The sequence below is a fragment of the Vanellus vanellus genome (genome assembly GCF_965231255.1).
Source record: "Vanellus vanellus genome assembly, chromosome: Z".
NCBI classification, from domain to species: Eukaryota; Metazoa; Chordata; class Aves; order Charadriiformes; family Charadriidae; genus Vanellus; species Vanellus vanellus.
The window spans coordinates 24,011,976-24,031,176 of NC_138908.1; the positions used below are offsets into that span (position 1 = coordinate 24,011,976).

Here is a 19,201-nt window from a genome sequence, read left to right on the forward strand (position 1 = left end):
CTGAATCTGAAAAGAGCAGTAGCACCCACAATGCCGTATGCAGTTCTCGGTAGCAAAATCTTCACGTGTGGCCATTCCTCCTAGGGCTCCTGCAAGGCTGCTGTTTACACACCCCTCTGAAAAGACTGTCTGGGATTTCTCCTTTCCAAGTGCATCGATTTTACGTCAGGTGAGGCGTAGGCATTTTTCTTCCTTTGCAAGTCAAGAGAGGGCTGTTCTCTTGAGACTGAAATAGCTGGAGGGGGGTCAAATTTGGATATAGATCTGCAAAGCATCAATGCAAGTGAAGGTGGGGGGTGAGGATTGAGTCCCTGACCCACCAATCACACTGGGTTGGTCCAAAGGGGCGCAGCTATCGGGGCTGGAAAGGGCACTTTGAAAGAGAAAAGGACATCTGGAGTACTAGAAGATCAGCACATACGCCAGCCAAAGAAGCCAATGAACACAAGACAATCACCAGCTACACTTTCACGGGATTGACAGATTTGAGGAGAATGAAGGCTAATATCTGTCATTCTCCTGAGCAGCCATGCTTTGCTTTTCTCCGCATTTCAATACTTGAAGCTAGATACTAAACAAATTCAAATCCCTTTCCAGATACAAATGCTTGGGGTGCTGTGAGAAGGCATTTGCTTTCAAGAGTTTTAGGCCTGTACAGGTGACCTGTGGGTGCTGTGTGCGTTGCTGTTTGTGTTAGAAGCTGCATGTGTTGCTGTAAGAAGGAAGGCAAGTGCAGGTGCTGACTGAGGGAAGTTGTCTTCTATCTCCTCCTCTGTGCAGGACAAGTACTTGAAGAGCAGTGGTCAGGAATGGAGGCTGTCGGCTTTCCCTTAACGGCAAGACGTGCCAAGGTTCTGCCTGCCATCAACACCATGACTGCCAGCTATAAGGACCGTTTCCCGTACTACCCGTTGCCTCAGAGCTCCAGCCTCCCCTGGATGCCCAGCACCTACTCTAAAAGAGATGCCATCAAACCAGCTTTGGCTCCCTTTTCCAAAACTTCCCAGGGGATGACCACCAGCGAGAAACTCCCTTACATTTCCAACAGAACAACCCTCTTCACCCGCTACACCCCTGACGACTGGTACAGGTCCAACCTGACCAAGTACAAAGAGTCAGAGACTTCCCGGCACAATGCGGAGGCTCTGAGAGTTGATACCACCCGCATGATTGGGGATAAATACCAGCAGACAAAGAAAACACAAGAAGAAAGCACCAAAAGCCTGGGAGGACGTGTGAATGCTATTGAGTTTTGGAAAGGGGAGCTCTGCCGTGAGCTGGATGAGATGATCGGGGAGACCAACACGCTCACAGACATGAAGAAGAGACTAGAAAGGGCCTTGGCTGAGACGGAGGCCCCTCTCCAGGTAAGCACTCTGTCCAGTGGGCTGCAAGCTGTAGCCTACTGCTGGAACAACTGCAGCCATTCAAATGTCTAAGTTCCACTGCAGCTCCGCAAGACCTAGAGAGTTTTTATGAAGAGACCATAAGTTAAGTTTGCAATGTCTTCCCATCTGCTGCATCCCCTATCAGCCCGTTATGAGCTCATCACAATTCTATTTGCTTAACCAAATATTTGTGTAGGCGGAACATCCAAATTCCTGGACTGGGAGACAGAAGCCCATGTCTTCCTACAACACCCTGGGGAGGTCAGCATCAAGGCTGACACAGGTGCCTGTGCCACAGCTCTGGTTGCAGCTGGGACACGCGTGCTTCCTCATGTTGATTTGATGCATACGGTGCAGTTCGGTTTCTTGTTGTCAGCTGAAGCAGCCGCCCTGGGCACTTTGTTCCCCTGGTGTCCCCTCTGTGCCCGCCTAGAATTTCTTTTCTTCCATTTCTTGAGATGGGGACTCTCTCTATAGAGAGTCCTGCCCCTGCACCCAACAGTGATGGCATGTCCCCAACAGGTCGCTCAGCAGTGCTTGCTTCAGCGGGAGAAGAGGATGGGCATTGACCTCGTCCATGATGATGTGGAGAAAGAGCTCTTCACGGTAAGTTGGGCCACCCAGATCATGTGTTAAAGCCAGTTTTACCTAAACTGCCCTACTGAGGCTTTGCAGCCTTCTTCCCTACCTGGCTCCTTACCGCTGGGGAGGTGCTCAGCTCTTCAACCCCCCCAAAACCTGCTGGGCCAGGGGATGGGGTTCCCCCAGGCAGCAGCATGCCCACGCCGTGTGGGTATGACTTGGCCGTACAGAGGAAGGAATAGCTGAAGAGCAGCTGCGTGTTTGTGTAGCGTGTGGGGGTTCTGTGACCATCTTCAGGGAGTAGTGCACTAAAGACATGCACGCAGTTTGGGGGCACTTTCTCCACTCCCTGCCTGTTTACTCTGGGCAGAAAGACAAGCAGGCAAGTTCTTGCTGTGTGCAGGGTTGGGGAGGTCTGAGGGGACGAGTGGCATCAGGACAACTGAGTACAGACACTGATGATGGGGCCATGTGTCCTTTACCCAGGAAGTCAATGTCATCAGGTCGTGCCAGGAGAAGATGCAGCGGTACCTGGATGAAGCCAAAGCCCAGCTCGCGTAAGGAGGAGCTCCTTATGTCATGCTGTAGGGCTGATGTGCATTTGCAGTTGTGATGTGGACCCCCAGCAGACCCCGACCTCTCCCCACACCCTGCAGATGGAAAAGCCAGGCGGGCTCCCCGGGAAGTGGGCAGAGATGCTCATGGGAGGACAGAGCTGCGTGGGAGGGAGCTGCGGGGAACTGGAGCGGGGAGGAAGCCCTTCCACCTGAACATCCCCAGCGATGGCTGTTGTTTGCATGTTGAAGGTCCAACAGGGCGGCCCAGCACAAGCTGGAGAGGGACCTGGCCCACAAGCAGGCGGCCCACCGCATCGATGACAAGTGTCACCACCTGAGGAGCACCTCCCACGGCATCAGCTACTACCCAGCGGTGGAGCGGGTCGATGCCACGTGAGTGCACGCTGGGCGGCACGCCAGCAGCAAGCTGTGCCCGGGATGCACGGTGCCTCTCCCTGGCAGGGAGCTGCTTGTCCCCAGCCCACTGTCAAGGCACGTCCATCCCGCCTGGAGACAGCTGCCTGAGTGGGACCGTTTCTCTCTGCTTATTGTTATTCTTACTGTTATTGTTATTGTTAACCTTACCTTTATTCTTACCCTTACTCGTACTCTTCTTCTCATTCTTATTTTCTGTTGTTGTTCTATTAAACTGTCTCTATCTCCACCCGTGAGTCCTGTTCTTTCTCTTTCCCCTCCATTGAGAGTGGCTGTGTGGTCCTAGCTGCTGGCCAGAGTTAAACCACAACCTATGCTCAAATTAAAGACGGAGATTTCAGATACGTTTAATCAGTGCTGCTCCCAGGCAGGCTTCATGCCTGCCCACGTCCAGCTTCAGCACTACGGGCTTACCGGGGCCTCTTCTTCCCCCTCACCTCCTGAAGGATCTCGGTGCCGGACTCTTGGGCCAAGATCACAGACGACAACATCCTCCGCTCACAGAGCCAACGGGCGGCCTCCTCCAAGCTGCGGGACAACATCGAGAACCTGCTGGTGGTGGTGGCAAACGAGATGCGGAGCCAGTTCAACAGGGTGAACATCGCCTTCACCAAACGCATCAGCGAGACAGCCGATGCCAAGAGCAAGATCCGGACCCACCTGGCCAAGGTAGTCGGAACCCCTCCCTTTCGGTGTGTCACTGTCACTTCCTAGTGACACCCCTGAGGTGGGACCCTTAGGAGTTGGCACCGTAATTTCATCTCAAGGGGTCTGTTTTTGCTAGGGCATCCTCACTGGCAGCCTGGGAGCACAGGGATTGCCAGCAGAAAATGCCAATGCTGGTTGCATCTCCTGGTAGTTCCTTCAGAAGCGCTGGCTGCCCTCCAGAACGGCCTTGCTGGGCCTCTGCTGGGCTGCCTGCTGGGGGGGTTGCAGGCTTGCTTCTCCTCCAAGGACGTGCTTTCACTCTCCGTGCTCTGGGGCTGCTGCACGGGCATGCGTGTGTTTGCTTTGCCAAGCAGAGTCAGTGGAAATCAGTGATGGACACCTGCCTCAGAGCTGTGGGTCTCATAGAAAGCTTCCTGAAACGTGCCCGACACTGTATTGAGTAACTGAGGGAAGACGGGGCTTGCAGCACTGCGAGCTGATGCCACGTCTTTCAGTGAGGATCCATGAAGAACCTTCCCTCTCTGAGTTACTGTTGATGGATGATTAGTTCCAGCAAGCGGTAATTTTGGGAAGCTGGGAATTCAATAGGTCCATCAGTGCTCCAAAACCTCCTCTGATGTGACAGCAAGAGCCAAGAGAGGTTTTTCCCTGAAGAAAAATTACTCTTGGCTCTGCGCCTTGATGTGTAGCAGAATGACAGGGGTCTGAGCCCAGGGTCTGCTTATTGAACTTGTATTGTTCTGCAGATGGACAAGAGGAAAGGGTAATTATGTTGTCACTTGAGAAGATACATTTAATTTGTGCATGGGTTTCTTTTTTACGCCAGACGCTGCAGGAAATCTTCCAGGTGGAGAAGACCATGGAAGCCATCCAAAAGGCCATTAGGGACCAAGGGCCTCCCTTAAAAGTGGCTCAGAGCCGGCTGGACGAGCGCACACGCAGACCAAACGTGGAGCTGTGCCGGGACACTGCCCAGCTCCGGTAAGGCAGGAGCGTGGGTCTGGTGGGCTCCTTGAGGAGTTACGGCTGGTAGCACCCGGGGGTAGCACTGCATGAAAAATTAAGCATGGGCTTTTCTTTCAACAGTCCTTCCATAAGCGCACTGCTATAATCAAAAGCAATGAGCAGGTATTGCAGCCTTTGGGTGCTGGGAGAGCTCTGCGCCCACAAAGGAGGCTGTACACCATGGCCGGGTATAGCCTGATGGCACCCCATGAGGGGATGGATTCTTCCCGCTTGGGTAAGCCCCATCTTCTCTCCAGCCTGCTTCCCGGCAGTTGGATGTGCTCAGTTTTGAAGGACGAGCCCTTTACTCTCCAACAGGATCCTGCTGAGATCCCTTAGGCCCTTCCTTTTGGGGAACTGCAAGGAAGGGTGCCCCCTATGGAGAAGCAGAAAGGGCTGTCCTCACCTTCTCCGAGGACACTGGAAATCCTTTCAAGGACACAGTGGTCTGTTTGGGATTGCACGCCGAGGAGCTGTGGAGAAGTAGGCTGGCCTGAGCGCCCAGCAGCACCCCCTCTGAGGCACCCCAAAGTTCACCCCTCCTGGGAGCCCGTTGGGCAAGACTCCAGCTGAAGCCTTTTCAGAGCAATTGAAACCCAGCCCCACAGCCTTTGCAGCATCTCGTACAACAAGGGTTTTTTCCATCCTCCCCTTGTTTCACATTCACTTTTAGCCTCTCCCAGATGTCCTGTTTTCTTTGTGTGCATCTGTGGGCATGGGGAGGATGCCTGCACAGGGAAATCCAGGAGGGGGAGCCAACAAACCCCCCAAACCAAGCAGGAACAGGAAACCACACCTGCTCATCCCTCTTCTTGCTGGCCTGAGCTGCTCTGGGAGAGGCGGCTGCGCATTGCCAAAGCCTTTGAGCAGACTTAACCATGCCTCCCCGCTGAGGTCTGGAGGAACTCTGCCCTCAGCTTTCCCATGCGTCTGCCAGAAACAGGGGGTCTGAGTTAGTCTGAGCACGCTGAAGGGGGAAATCCTGTGACCAAGGGGCCCTTCAGCAATGCCACGCTAGAAACCACCCCCACGATGGCACTGTTAACCAGGGTTTCTTGCTGTTTTCCAGCCTTGTCAACGAGGTCCACAAAATCAACGAGACGGTCCAGAGCCTCCAGCAGCGCCTGAGAGACACCGAGGACACCCTGCAAATGCTGGTTCATACCAAGTCGGTCTTGCAGCATGACCTGGCCGTCAAAGCCAACACACTCTTCATTGATGAGGAGAAGTGCATGGGCATGCGCAAGACCTTTCCCAGCACTGTGCGGCTGCTGGGTTCCATTTAGGCTCAGCTGAACTCACTGAATCTGTTGTGGGAGGGATTCCCAGTTTGGCTAAGATGCTTTGGAAATACTTGATTAGAGTTTCACTTCCTGGTGAAAGCCATGAGTAGAAATTAAATGATCTGTTTGTGTGTTATACGGTCTACCGGTATTTTTTTTGCCTTTGGTTTTTCTCTTTCCACTGTACTTTCACGGTGTGCCAGAAAGTCACTGAAAATACTTTGTATGCGACTAAGAGTAAATCCACCCACGGGGATTCAGTCCTACCCTCTCAGTCGGTGATTTTAGGAGAAAAACTGTCGTGTCTGCCTCCTTTTGAGGCACCTTCTTATCACCTTCTTAGAGGAACACCCTTTCATTCCATGGTGTTTCCTTCTTGCCTCATCGCTGGAAGACTTCAGGTGTCCTGCAGCGTAGCCAGCACATCTCAGAGCAACAGCCTGTGGGCCCTCGCTAGCACCCTGTCCCTCTAACCTTGGCGTGTCATCTCACAGCTTGTCACGGGCAAGCCTGATATTGTCCCCCTCTCCCTTCAAGCCTTGTTTTAAGCGCTGTCCGGGAGCCCTGATAGCTAGTGAGCAAAGACCTTCTTCCCCCTTTGATCGCCATAGGAGGACATGTTGCAGCTTCACCACCACACACACGGAAGAGCAATAATGGGTAATAGTCGGAGGGCCGTACCAGGCTTGGAAGTTTCCTAGTAATATCCTTAAGCTGGGGCCCAGGGAGGAAGCAGACATCCCATCGGAAGAATAAGGGTTTGGACCAATTTATGTCATTCATGTTCATGATATGAAAATAATCTTGTATGGTATGAAATAATCTTGCCGGCCAGCTTGGGTCAAGTGCTCACGTCTCACTCCTCCTCATCCCTGCGCCTGGCAAGCTCAAAATCTCTGAGACCTTGAAACCCACACACCATAGCCAGCTATAAAGTACATATTTTCACAAGTTCAGACACTGGAGTCTTCTAAAAGTGCAGGCTTCCCAACTATTAGAAGAGAAGTTAGTCCTGTGTCGCTCAAAGCAGGACACACTATAACATAGTTTTGCATCGCAGGAGAGCATATTCTTCTCTTTGCATAACCTCATGCAAAATGACTGCAATTCAAAGTGCAGAGCACTCAGGCCTGGTGGCCCTATGTCCCATAAGCCCTCAGTTTCACAGCTGCTCACTGAGTTCACGAAAAACACAGAGTTTTTAGTCATTAAGCACAGTCTTTAAGGCAGCTATCTTGTCAGGTTTTGAAAGCCAAGCTCTTGTCCTCAGCTCCTCTGCTCTTCTCCTGGGCACACAGTAGCTACTGGAAGCAGCTGAAGAGGCACTGCTCATTGTGTGTTGCTATCAACATATTTACATTAGTCTAAAATACACCCCGTGATTATGTAAAGGTTTGGAAAGGACCAGGCCAAGTCGGGACAGCTGAGGCCACCTGGGCTAGTATCAAGGCTGATTTGGTATTAGCAGACGATTGTTTCTCTTTGGAAGAGCAATTACACAAAACAGTGAAGGTGATCTGAAGTTTGTTGAGGCGGGTGCACTGCAAACCCTGACCTCTGAGTTCATGATCTGCTTCTCCTCCTAATCAATGGGCAGAAATAGCACTTCTTTGATACAGTTCCAGTGACTTCAGACATTGGTTTTAACAGATTTTGACTTGATGCACAGAGGCACGCGTCTTTCCACTGAAAGAGGGTTTAGTTCATGACGAGGCAGGAAGTTGCAATAATACTGTTAGGTGAGATTGCATCCACTATGAACAGCCATGCAAGGATGATGATGGTTTTGAAAAGAATCAAAATTTTTATCACAGCTCCCATAAAATTCAATAGAGCCCAAAACCTCTGGTGCAAACTGTAGGAACAAATCTCAAGAATGTGGCAAAGTTCAAAGCACGGAGGGGAGGAAGATTTTTATTTCAAGATAAAAGTGATTTCACCCCTTCATGTGCATGCTGTCCTATCCTCCCAGCAGCTAAATGTGTATTTCCACCCAGCCTGGACACAGTTCCCCGAGCCGAGACAGAGGACAAGAGACACAGCTTTGGGAGGCCTCTGCATATCTCCCGGATGGTCCCTGCCTGGGTGAACAACGCTCACATCTGCCCCTTCACACTGGGTTATACCAACAACCAAACCACTCAAGTGCCCCTACTGGAAGAGGCCTCTTGTGCAACTCGGAGACGGCTCAGGGAAGGGTCAACAAGGAATATAGACCTGGATGCTCTGGAGTGTGGCATCGCAGGTCTGGACGGATTGACCTCCAGGCTCAGGGATCCCACAGCCTCTCTGGCAACCCACTCCACTGCTTTATGAGTCTCACAAGGATTTTCTTCTGGATTCCTGCTCTCCAGCCTGAACCTCTCCACTTTCAGGAGATGCCACCAGGCAGTGCTGGCAAGACGTTCCAAGTGATGGGTTCTGTTGTCACCGAGGGATGGGCTCTGATGTCACCAAGCAACGGATTGTGAACACGTGCCCCTCGCTGCTTAAATCCGGGCGCCGAGTCCCATCCAGCTGGTTCATACCCGCATTCCAGCTGAGCAGTTGGCGAGGCTGGAGTGTTGAGCCAAGCCTTGGCGCTGGTGTCCTGACTGGGGAGTTAGTTGCTCGCGGCAGCTCTCCATCTGTGCCCCAGAGCCCGCAAAGGATTTTCCCTGGCCCTGTCAGCTTCAGGCAGCCGGGGCAGTCAGGAGGCACGCTCGCAGCAGCAGAGGTGAGCTGTGTGGGGACACCGCACCCTGGGGAGCTGGGAGGGTTTCTTTCTTGAGGGACCTGGGCATTTCTTCCACCCCTCCTCAGGCCAGCCAGTGACCGTAGCCTCTCTTCCTTTTCCAGCCTGACACCGGCTGCTGCAGCGCCACAGGGAGGGAGCACTTGGTCACCCCCAGCTGCCCCTAGCACGATGCAGCGAGTGGAGAGCATGGCAATGGACCTGGACAACCGCTGCCCAGTGTGCCTGGACAGCTGGGACGATGCCGCCTATGCCATGCCATGCCTCCACCAATTCTGTTACCAGTGCATCCTGCGCTGGGCTAACAGCAAGCCCGAGTGCCCTCTCTGCAAGAGGAGAGTGCGATCCATCGTGCACTCGGTGAGGGCAGACAATGACTTCGAAGAGGTTCCCATCGCGTCATCTGCCTCAGCCCCCGCACCAGTTGGCACCCGGCAGGCCGGAGGAGCGCCCAGGCACCCAGACACCCACAGCTCCCCTCGCCGCTCTGTAACACCTCAGCCGCTGGCAGTGGAGTTGGTGCCCAGGGCTCTGGTGGGCGGCCTCCAGCCCCATACCTGGGCGTTCCTCTTTGACGACCACCCGGCTCTCCTCCAACGCTTTCTGCCCTGGCTCCAACAGCAGCTGGGGCTGATCTTTGCCGAGGAGCCTTCAGCAGCCGTTGTGATGGAGGACCTCATCCTGGCCGTCCTGGGCTTCTTTGGTCTGGACGAAGAGGTCCTGGTCCGGCTGCTGCAGATCAGCCTCCAGGATCACGCGGCGACATTTGTACAGCAGCTTATCAACGTCGCCGTGCAACGCTGCAGCGCGGAGGCCCACCGTCTGCTGGGCCTCGAGGACAGCCATGCTGCCGAGGAGCGGGAGGGCAGCCCCATGGCTGTCCCTCCTCCTGCTGCCTCCAGAAGGGGGTCTCCTGGCCCTGGCCAAGGCACCTCCCGCAGCCCTGCTGCAGACAATGAAGAGGAGCGACCCAACACCTCCACCGCTGCTCTTCATGGGGCTCCCGGCAGCTCCCCCGATGCCCCTGTTCCAACCAACGGGGAACAGGAGGAGCTGCATGAGGATCCAGGGGAGGTTGCCGCAGGTCCCTCTACTCCCAGCCGCAGCAGGGACCTCTCCCGTGGGGGGCCACGGCGAGGCCCGAAGAGGAGGGCCAGCAGCTCCCAACATTCACCTCAGCCACCCAAGAGGCCACCCCGCCGGCACAACTAGAACAAGGCCCCAGGAGCTGCCAAAACCAGGGCCAGGCCAGCAGCTGGGACACATGCCGGCCAACGGTTCAGTCAGAAGGGGGACTCCAGGGCTGGACCATGCCCCACTGCTAAACGTCCCATGCCTGGTCTCCTCCTCACCACATCATCTGCCCCCACGTCCCGGGGATCTGCTCTCCTACCAGCCTCTACTGCCCCGTCATGCCCTGCAACACTGGCACCCAAATCTTTCCTCCTGCTCAGAGTCTGCACCACTTGGCTCTGCCCTCTGCATCACCCCATGCTCACACCCTGCCAAGGCAGGAGCCACAAGAAGTTCAACAGGAGAAAGAAGTGAAGTCCAGAACCTGGCGAGGGACAACCCCAGGAACCAGCACATTTGGCGCGCTGCTCGGCTGGAAAGCAGCTTGGCGTAAAAAGCCCTGCAGGTCCTGGTGGCCACCCAGCTGATCATGAGCCAACAGTGTGCCCTTGCCACCAGGAGCACTGATGGTGTCCTGGGCTGGACTGGAGAGAGAGTCTGGAGAGAGAGTCTGGCAAAGGAGTGTGAAGATGATAAAGGCACTGCAGCATCTCTCCTCTGAGGAAGGGCTGAGCGAGCTGGCACCGCTTAGCCTGGTGAAGAGAAGGCTCGCAGGGGAATTGATCAATGCATAAAAAGCCTGATGGGAGGCTGCAGAGAAGATGGAGCCAGACCCTGGCTGAGCGGCGCTGGCTGTCTCTGCTGCAGCAGGTGGCTATCGCAAGACGACATCCAGAGGTCCCTTCCAACCTCAGCCTTTCTGTCATTCAGTGAAAGTATTTGAATTGCCTAAAGAATCTATATGAATAACTTCAGTGCTGTTCTATAAAGTCAATAAAGAAAAGAAAGTAGTACAAACTTGCTGACGTTCCTCAAACTCTATTGATCGAATCATTAATACTGTGAAGTTCCAACACGCAGGGACGTCCCCAAATTCACTTATATGTTCTGGAAGACTGCCTCAGCTCAGTGAGCATGACCCCGACATGGGGTACAATTCTGCTGTGCTTATACTTAGTTGCCATCCTCAGGACACGTACCAGATGTATGACACAGGTGCAGGTTCTGCTGCTGAATAAAAGGACTGTAATCTAGGGCTGCTAAGAAAGACCCATAACAATTATGCTATAGAAGAAATATTTCCTCTCTCTTCTGCTGATCTTGCAATTTTTAGTTTAGTGGAAACTGCTCAGTTTTCTTCACCTTACTTTGAGTATTTCCCACTGTTATGCCTGTCCTCAAGGATAAAAAAAACAACAGCAACAAAATCACACATCTCTACTTCCACTATTACACGTAAAACCATTCTGGGAGCTCAATACAGTTTTGTATATATTCATTATTTCCTTTTTATTTTATTCTTAACGTTTTAGTCAAGTAGTTCAGTTCCTTCTGAAATCCTGAGTCTCTCTTTCTCTCTCCTGCCTCTCTTTGAAGACACATTGACGAGAGCATCTGTCCTGCCACCCAGTGGCCAATCCGGCCCAAACCACAACAGCCATAGAGAATCATACCTCCAGTATCAACTCTGTGCTACAGCTCATAATCAAACCTTACCAGCTATTTAGTCCTCTCAGTTTTTATTGACACAGAGCAAGTTTTGCAGACCCAGTCCAGTTTTGTTCCGGGGAAATTCTATCTGGCCTCATCTTTCCAGGGCCAGGCATCACACACCGCAGCAGGTAAAACATCCTGTCCTGCAGAACGCCCGTTTTCATGGGGGAGGGAAACAGCACTGCGGGTAGCATGATAACGTAGACCACAGAAGCAAGCGGGCAGAGCTCCATGAAAACACTGCCAGGCTTTTTGCCACACAAGGACTACCCCTGCAGTCTTGTCAGAGGTTGCTTACTTAGCTTATAGCAGCCCACCCCTCCAACGTCAAAGGTGTCGCTGCAAGACTGAGACCCCAGAGATGCCACAGAAAGCACCATCTCCACCCCTTTACCAAAGCGGTTCCCGGTTAAGTACCAACAGCAGGAATTGCTGCTGCCCACTGCTCTGGGCATCCGCCACCATCCACCCCACACAAAGGGCCAGCTGGGTATCTCCCCCATGGGCACGCCAACTCTGCAGACTCCTTTCAGGTGTCTTTTCAGGCAGAGCAGACACAGACCAGATGAGTTTCAAGCTGAAACACGACTTTGTCATGCAGGCAGAGAAAAAAGCTCTCAGAACTTGAGAGTTTTATTTCACAATCTGAAAAATGACACACAGCGTAGGTACAAAGACAAGGAGACGCTACAGTCCACAGCAGGAGCGGTGGTCAGGCACTCTCCCTGCACCTCTTTGCCAGGGACGGTGCTCTTGCACAGGCAGAGGTATCTTCTCCCCTCCCCAAAAGCGCACCGACCCCACAGACAGACATTTCTCCCACACCTCCTTTGAAGGAAGGCTACCAGCGACCCACCTGCAGAATTAGCCAGAGACTTCTCAGCACCTTATCATGCCGCTGTGCTTTCAGTCAGAACGGCATTTTTGATTATAAGCAACTAAGGGCAGAACTAAAGTAAATCTCTATCAAAATGCAGCAAAACCATGACACTGTTCTTATTCCTCTGGCTTCTTTCCAGAGTCATTTACAAAATACCATTCCTCTCTAGGCCACTCCTAATGGACAGCCTTTCAAGAAAATCCACAGCAGCATCTTCTTTAAGAGTTTAGCACCCAACACAGAGCTGAAGGCATTTCTCCTTCTCCTAAGAAAGCCCAGCTCAATCTCTACTTTGCTTCCCATCTTCCCCACCCCAACTCACACCAACACAGCGCACGTACCTCCTCAAGCAACACTTTCTTTCACCAAAACACAGGACCTGTTTCTGAAGTCAACTGCCGGAGGGACCAGCGAGAACTGCTTGGGCTCTTCTACCTGTGACATTGAAAGGGATGTTGAAGTGGGATTTCAGTAGTGAACTCAACATGACAAACTCCAGCAGAGGTAAGAAAAACACATTTTTTAAGAACTAGTTCAAAACAGGGCCCAGGAGCACCACTAAGTGTTTCAGTGCCACATCCCCCCTCTCCAGTAACACCAGAGTCGCAGCAGAACTCTAATCTGTAACAATAAACGTACGAGGCACATACTGCCTGTAAAAGCAGAATATCCAAAACTGCAGGCAAATCCTCACTGGCACAGAGCAGCACACTTCAGTCCTCCTCAGGGTCTCTGTTGAAAGGGTGGTAACTGGAGCAACGGGATTTGCCACTGCCTCCTTTCTTCCTACAGAAGAAAGCTATCGAGTATTGCCATACATTTGCCTTTCTGCTCTGGCAGAGCCCTTTCTTCCGCAGGCCTCTCTGAAGTCCTTGGGAAGTGCGGAGTGCCCACAGCTCTCCTGTCCCACCCCCAGCGCTGGAGGCAACCCAGGGGAGAATTAGAGCAGTCGAGAAGCTGCTCTGGCTTGCGTTGCTGTGTGAACGCATGCTGACCACCTCCACAGACGCAAGGCTAACGGCAACCCACCAGCAAGGAACGCTTCTTGCACCAGCCTTCTTCAATACCTACATACTTTCGTGGGCCTAAGCCCAGGTCTCCCATGACAATTTTCATTAAGCTGCATTCTAAGTGATGATTTTTCAAAACACTCTGGAGATTGTCCTTTCTTAGCAGCTTTCTAACTGCTCAATCAATGCAAAGTATTATTTTTCCCACACAAATGGAAACTCATTGGTCTCAACCTGATATTACTCGGTGTTCCTCAAGAGTATCAGCCTTTTCTCCCAGCTGACACTTCAAGAGCAGATGCAGCAGCTCAGCCATTTCCCAAGAAATTCTACACAAATTTGCAGTACCTGGAACTAGGTGCCTACACAGAAGTCACATCTCATGGGAAAACACACGTTTAAGGCCATCCCTCACACTCTGGTGTTGCTGGCCTTCTTTTGCATACATTTGTTTTCCTAGGTATAAGGATTAACAAAACCATGAATCATTTGGGTCAGTCTGCCACACCCTGCAGGTAATACTGCATAGCATGTTTTCCAAGTGTTCACGGCCCTGGGAGTCACGCTTGCCCACATTGAACAATAAATGCTCAATAATGCCCAGATCACAAAGCCAATACGCTGCTTGTGTGCACCAAATAGAAGGCAAAAGCACAGGAACTCCTATGCAACAAGGGTCCGAAGAAGCAGAAGAAGCTGCAAGTCGAAACCTGAGTCATCAGATCCCAAATTTGGTCCAGTTGTTTTGTGAGTACGAGTAGCAATGAAGACACACAGAGCGACAAACACAGCAATCCTCTTGGTGTCTTCAGGAAGAACCTAAATCATTAGGCACAGTCAGAAATGGTGAGCGTCCTCAGATCATGTGCCTGAGCTCAAAAAGGAAACGTTTCTCCTCCAGACTGGCACAACCTGTGGAAATAAGACTATCAGGAATGCTGCTGAGAAGGAGAGAGATTAAGATGGGCAGATCAAAAGTCAGCATGTTGCACCTTAACCTGCGGAGGGACAAGGGCAAAAGGTTACAGAATTTGCAAACGCGTGCTCAGGGAACAAAGAAATACTGGAAGCAAAGCCGCGGCTCCCCAAGGCTTGTGTCCTGGGCTCATGGGAAGGAAGCACGGCTAGCAGCTTGGAAACCTGCCAACCTGATGCTCAGGCTTTCCTGAGATAAGGCTCCAAGGCAATCCTCAACAGCTGTCTTTTCCCTCTACTTCCAGGAGCTGCAACAACAGAGAGGAAAGAAGGAGGAGAGAGACAATGGAGGAAAGAGGAATGAAACCAAGCCCACCAAGTGCCAAGGTATAGCCATCCCTGCTGAAAGGAGCACTCCCCCATTGTTTAAATCCTTCCTTTCTGCTCCTTGGCTCCGTCAGGATCCTGCCAGCCTGTGCTTTCAGCAGCAGCCTTTCTCTCCCGGGTGAAAGCAGAGCGCTCCAGCTCGCTCTTAGCTGCCCTTGAGCATCTGCCCGTGACAGCACACACACCCAACTTCACGCATCTCCTGCCACGGGCAGCCGAATCCCAGAGGCGTGCATGCAGCAGCTCTCTTCTCCCCCAAACACTCTTGCTGGCATGTTACCCACCTGCCTACTCAGAGGTCGACAACTGCTTAGAGGGTCTGCTATCTTAACCGGCAGTCAAGTAGTGCCAGACTATCCAGTCCACAAGCCAGCTGTAGCTCGCAAATCTCTGGGTGGGGGTTCAGCACACAAGTAAAAATTTTGCTGCCACCCACCCACTGATGCTCCGTGGATTCCCTCCTGTGCTGCAGCCCTGACTTCTGTGGCTCCCTTTGCTCAGGGGCACTTCAGACTTGCAGCAAATTGTGCTCAGATTCCAGCCCTTCAAATACAAGCCGCATGTTTTAGTCATTCCACATAGGGGAATCAACCCAAGATCACAGTACATCATCAATCAAGTTCATAAAGAAAAAGGCTGTTAGTAGGTGAGGGGTTTGGGGGTATTTTATAGGAAAGAGCACCTGCTCTTCCAGGTGTCTCAGCCTTCCAAGACCAAAGCGTGGAATACTAAGAACTACGTAGATACAGCATTTCCATCGCTTGAGCCTGCACTTGTTTGTGGCCTCAGAAGGGTCCGCACAGCTCCGTCATTTAAGAGAGCTGCTGCTCTAAAGGCAGGCACTCCAATGAAGAATTCTCAAGCAGTTCACCACACTCCATCATGAAGCTGCCTCTCCTGAACAATGCAGAAAAACAGGCTGCATATAAGGTGTTTCTAAGGAATCATTTTTCTGGTACTGGTTCAATAAGTCACACACCTACCTAAGCACTAAGGCTCTGCCTAAGAAAGCAACGACACAGAGAATTGCTCACACCACAACTAGAAAGTACAAAGTTAAATCTTATCAAAATGAAACGGAAATATTGGAACGGTCACAGGTTTGTTGTTGTTTTAGTTTTGTTTTTTTTTTTTAATTTATTGGATGTCACCAGGTCTCTCTTTAAGCCATAAAGCACTGATTCAGCTGATGAAGAACATGACATGACATCATTGAGGCAATGAGCTCTGTGCTTGAGTTCTCTTCCCTCAACTCTGAAGGCACAGAGAGTCCCCACCAAGCAGCAGATCTTCTCTGTGCAACACCAGGGTGGGTCTGGCGTCATCTTCAACCACCCATTGGGTAGCTGAGGCAAGAACCGGCCGGGGACAGCAACCCGCCATGGGCCTTCCTGTCTGCAGACTGAACACCCCTCCTCCAGGCCCCAAGGACCTCGGTGGCCCTACAATGGACTCCTCCTGTCGCCCCTGCGCAGCAGCATGCACCAGGCCAGGCCCTCTGACACTGTGGCCGCTGTCCTGTTGAGGCCTGGCACAAGGAGGGGGCTGGAGCCCAGGGCACACCAGGGGACATGGAGGGCAGACCCACTGCTCCAGGGGCAGCCTTTCTCTCTGGAAGCAAAAGGGCCGCCCGCAATGGGGCCTTCAGGGCCTCAGGGGCCCCCCTCCCAGCCACAGCAACGTCCGTTGGTGACATCACCGGCTGGCCGTTAGGCAAGCAGGCAGCCCTGTGGCTGGCCCACAGCTCGCTCAGCAGCCGGACACAGTCACGCCAAGCCTGCTTGCGAGAGGAGGAGGCGGCCAAGGGAGGCGAGTGCCCACAGTGAGTGGCAACAGTGCCTACATTGAGTGGGCCCAGGGCCAAGAGGCTCATTGGAAGCCCTGAGGATGCCTCCCCAGACCAGGAAACGCCAGTGGGCTGGTGCCAGCAGCAGCAGCCCTGCCCAGAGAGATGAGCCCATGGAGGTCGACCCGCCACAGAAGAGGGATGAGGAAGAGCCCATGGAGGTGGATCCCCCCACAGATGACACAGAGCCCATGGAGGTGGATCCATCTCCCGCAGGCCTGGTGGGGCACACCACCACCACGGCCAGGCTGCCTCCAGCAGCACGCTGTCCAAAGCGCCGCAGGACCCTCGCAGGCTGCCAGGGACAGCCACAGCGCAACAAGCGGCGCCAGCCGCGCAGACGACGCTAGCCGTAAGTGGGCAGCGGATGGAGGGAGGTGATGGGTGCCCTCTGCTGTGTCCTGCTCTGGGTTCCCCCGTGCCAGACAGAGATGGCCATAGTGGAGAAAAGCCATGCCCCGGTGCCTCCCGGTAACCACCCAGCTTCCGTTGAGCTCCCAGTGTTTGTCAGTTGCAGCCAAGAGCCACCAGAGACAGCAGGATGGAGCTGTGCTGGCCCAAAGCAGCACCAGCAGCAGCACCCCGCATCCCATCCTTACTGTGGCTGCCTGGGCCGTGTCCTTGGGGCACGGCCAGGGTCCTCCAGTCCCGGGTGGAATGGGCCAGGCCAACTGCTGCTGTGGCTCTAGGTGGGCTCTCCCTGGGGCTCGGGGACACGCGGGCATGGCCGGGCCCCACAGCAGCAGCCTTTCACATACCCACCGCTCTCTGCTCTGCAGGGAGCCTCTCAGAAAGGGCACGGCGGTGCTGAGCATGGATGTATGGTTGAGCCAGGGCTGCAAGAGAAGCCAGAGGTGCCTTTGCCTCCTCCAGCAGAAGCTGCTCATTGCCAAGTTGCAGTAAGTGCCTGCAAGCCCAGCCGCCTTTCCCCCAGCCCTGTCCCTGGCAGCGGGGCAGGGACACCCTGGCACCAGCCTCAGCCCCCGGGGGCACCTTGCTGCTGGATGCACCCATGTCTGCCCCAACGGCAGGCGGGGGACAGGGCTCCGGCAGGCTCCACCTCCAGCTCCCTGCCTGCCTCTCCGCTCTTCAGATGTGGCACCACCCTGCGCCCACGGCTCTGCCTGGCCCTGGACCAGCTGTGGGTGCTGAGTGCTGACAAGGAGGCAGCAAGAGCAGAAAAGGAAGGAAGTGATGAGGATGGGACCTCCATCATCCTCTCCTGGCCCAGCAGCTCCTGTGTTGCCCCTTTCAGGTGAGTCATGGTGCCACGTCCCATGACTGGGCAGGAGAGGTTCCCAACTGGGCCCATGGCATCCTGTGAATGGCCTCTGCCCTCCGAGCAGAGCCTGAGCAGGGAGCAGGCAGCACGCTGGCACGGAGGAATAGGGGCATTTCTACATCCTGAATCCCCTGGTCACCTTTTGGTGCCCAGAAGGGAAGGGCAGAAGAAGCTGCAATGCCAAGAGAAAGGGAGAAGAGGCAGCTTGGGCTTGACCCAGCTCCCTCCCTGTCCCTTCCTGGTGCACAGGACACCAGAAGGAGACAAGAGAGCACGGGTGAGCTGCCTCCCATCCATCAAGCACCTGGAGAAGGAGCTGAGCCGCTGCCACGCTGTGAGTGTTTCTGTCCCTAACAACCGCTCCTCCAGCCGAGCAGCAGATGCATCGCTGCTCACCTTCTTCCACTCCTTCTTGCCCAGTGGAGGACATTCAATCCCAGGAGCCTGGAGAAGCTGCTAGAGGTGAGAATGGCCTTTCCCCCACCCATGGCTGTGCAGGATGTGTGGTGAGTGGGGTGAGCCCCGGAAGGCAGAGGGTCCCACCGCTAATGCTCTCAGGCTGCTGGTGCCGCCTGGCAGCTTGCCAGTGGCCCTTTCTGCTGTGAGGCTGCTCTCTAACCGCTCTCTGATTCTTGTAGGATGATCCCAAGCAAGCACCGCTGCTTGCCCCATCTGTCAATAAAGGAGGACATCACCGCTCAGGTAAGTTTTGGAAAGAAAGGCAGGGAGGGCCTTTTGTCCTCCTGCAAGCGGCACGTCTGCAGAATTGAGGATTCTGCTGCCCTTCACCCGGAGGATATCTGTGCCCATCACGCTGCAGCAGGAGAGAGCTCAGCCCTTGGTACCCTTCGACATTGCGGAGCGCTTGAGGTGCTTCCTGCTTCACTCCGTCCCCAGAACTAAATTGACCTCTGCTCCTCGGCCAGAGCCGGGAGGAGCCATGCTCACTTGTCCCTTGAGTGTCCCTATGCAGGTGTGGCAGCCCAAGGGAGGATGTCACCTGGAGGAGCAAGGGGACCCGCTGGGCAGCGGCTGCTGGACCTGGTTCTGCGGGGACACGGAGCCTCTGCTGCTGCCCACAGCTTGGAGGAGGAGGGCAGGGCGAGGGCTGGGCAGGGCTGTCGTGGTGGCATGCCGGCTCTCAGGAGCATCCCAGCTGGAACTGCTGAGCCAGAGCCGCGGTTCCAGCTGCTGGCCCCCTGCCCGTCCTGCCCCATCGCACCACGCTGCAGGCAGGGCAGGGCAGGGCAGGCTCTGGGAGCGCTGGGCTGGTGGTCTCCATTGACGGGCTCTTACTCTGTTTTCCTTTGCAGCGGGAGGGAGCAGCAGCAGCAGGAGGAGGAGGGGGCTGCCCTTCCCCCAGGTACAGGGGTAGCAGACGTGGTGTACCAGGCAAAAGCTTTCCTGGAGGCACCACCCTCTCTGCTAGTCCTCAAGGAAG

At 54.0% G+C, this 19,201-nt stretch overlaps 1 protein-coding gene across 1 annotated transcript; it reads left to right on the forward strand.

Moving 5' to 3' along the window:
* Positions 1 to 809: 809 nt before the first annotated feature.
* On the forward strand, positions 810 to 5,922 carry LOC309683145 (tektin-3-like; the record flags this gene model as incomplete). Its single annotated transcript, XM_082497347.1, has 7 exons — positions 810 to 1,367; positions 1,911 to 1,994; positions 2,457 to 2,527; positions 2,777 to 2,920; positions 3,409 to 3,631; positions 4,458 to 4,612; positions 5,706 to 5,922. The coding sequence occupies 7 exons, from the start codon at positions 810 to 812 to the stop codon at positions 5,920 to 5,922; spliced, it is 1,452 nt and encodes a 483-aa protein (XP_082353473.1).
* Between the last annotated feature and the right edge of the window lie 13,279 nt (positions 5,923 to 19,201).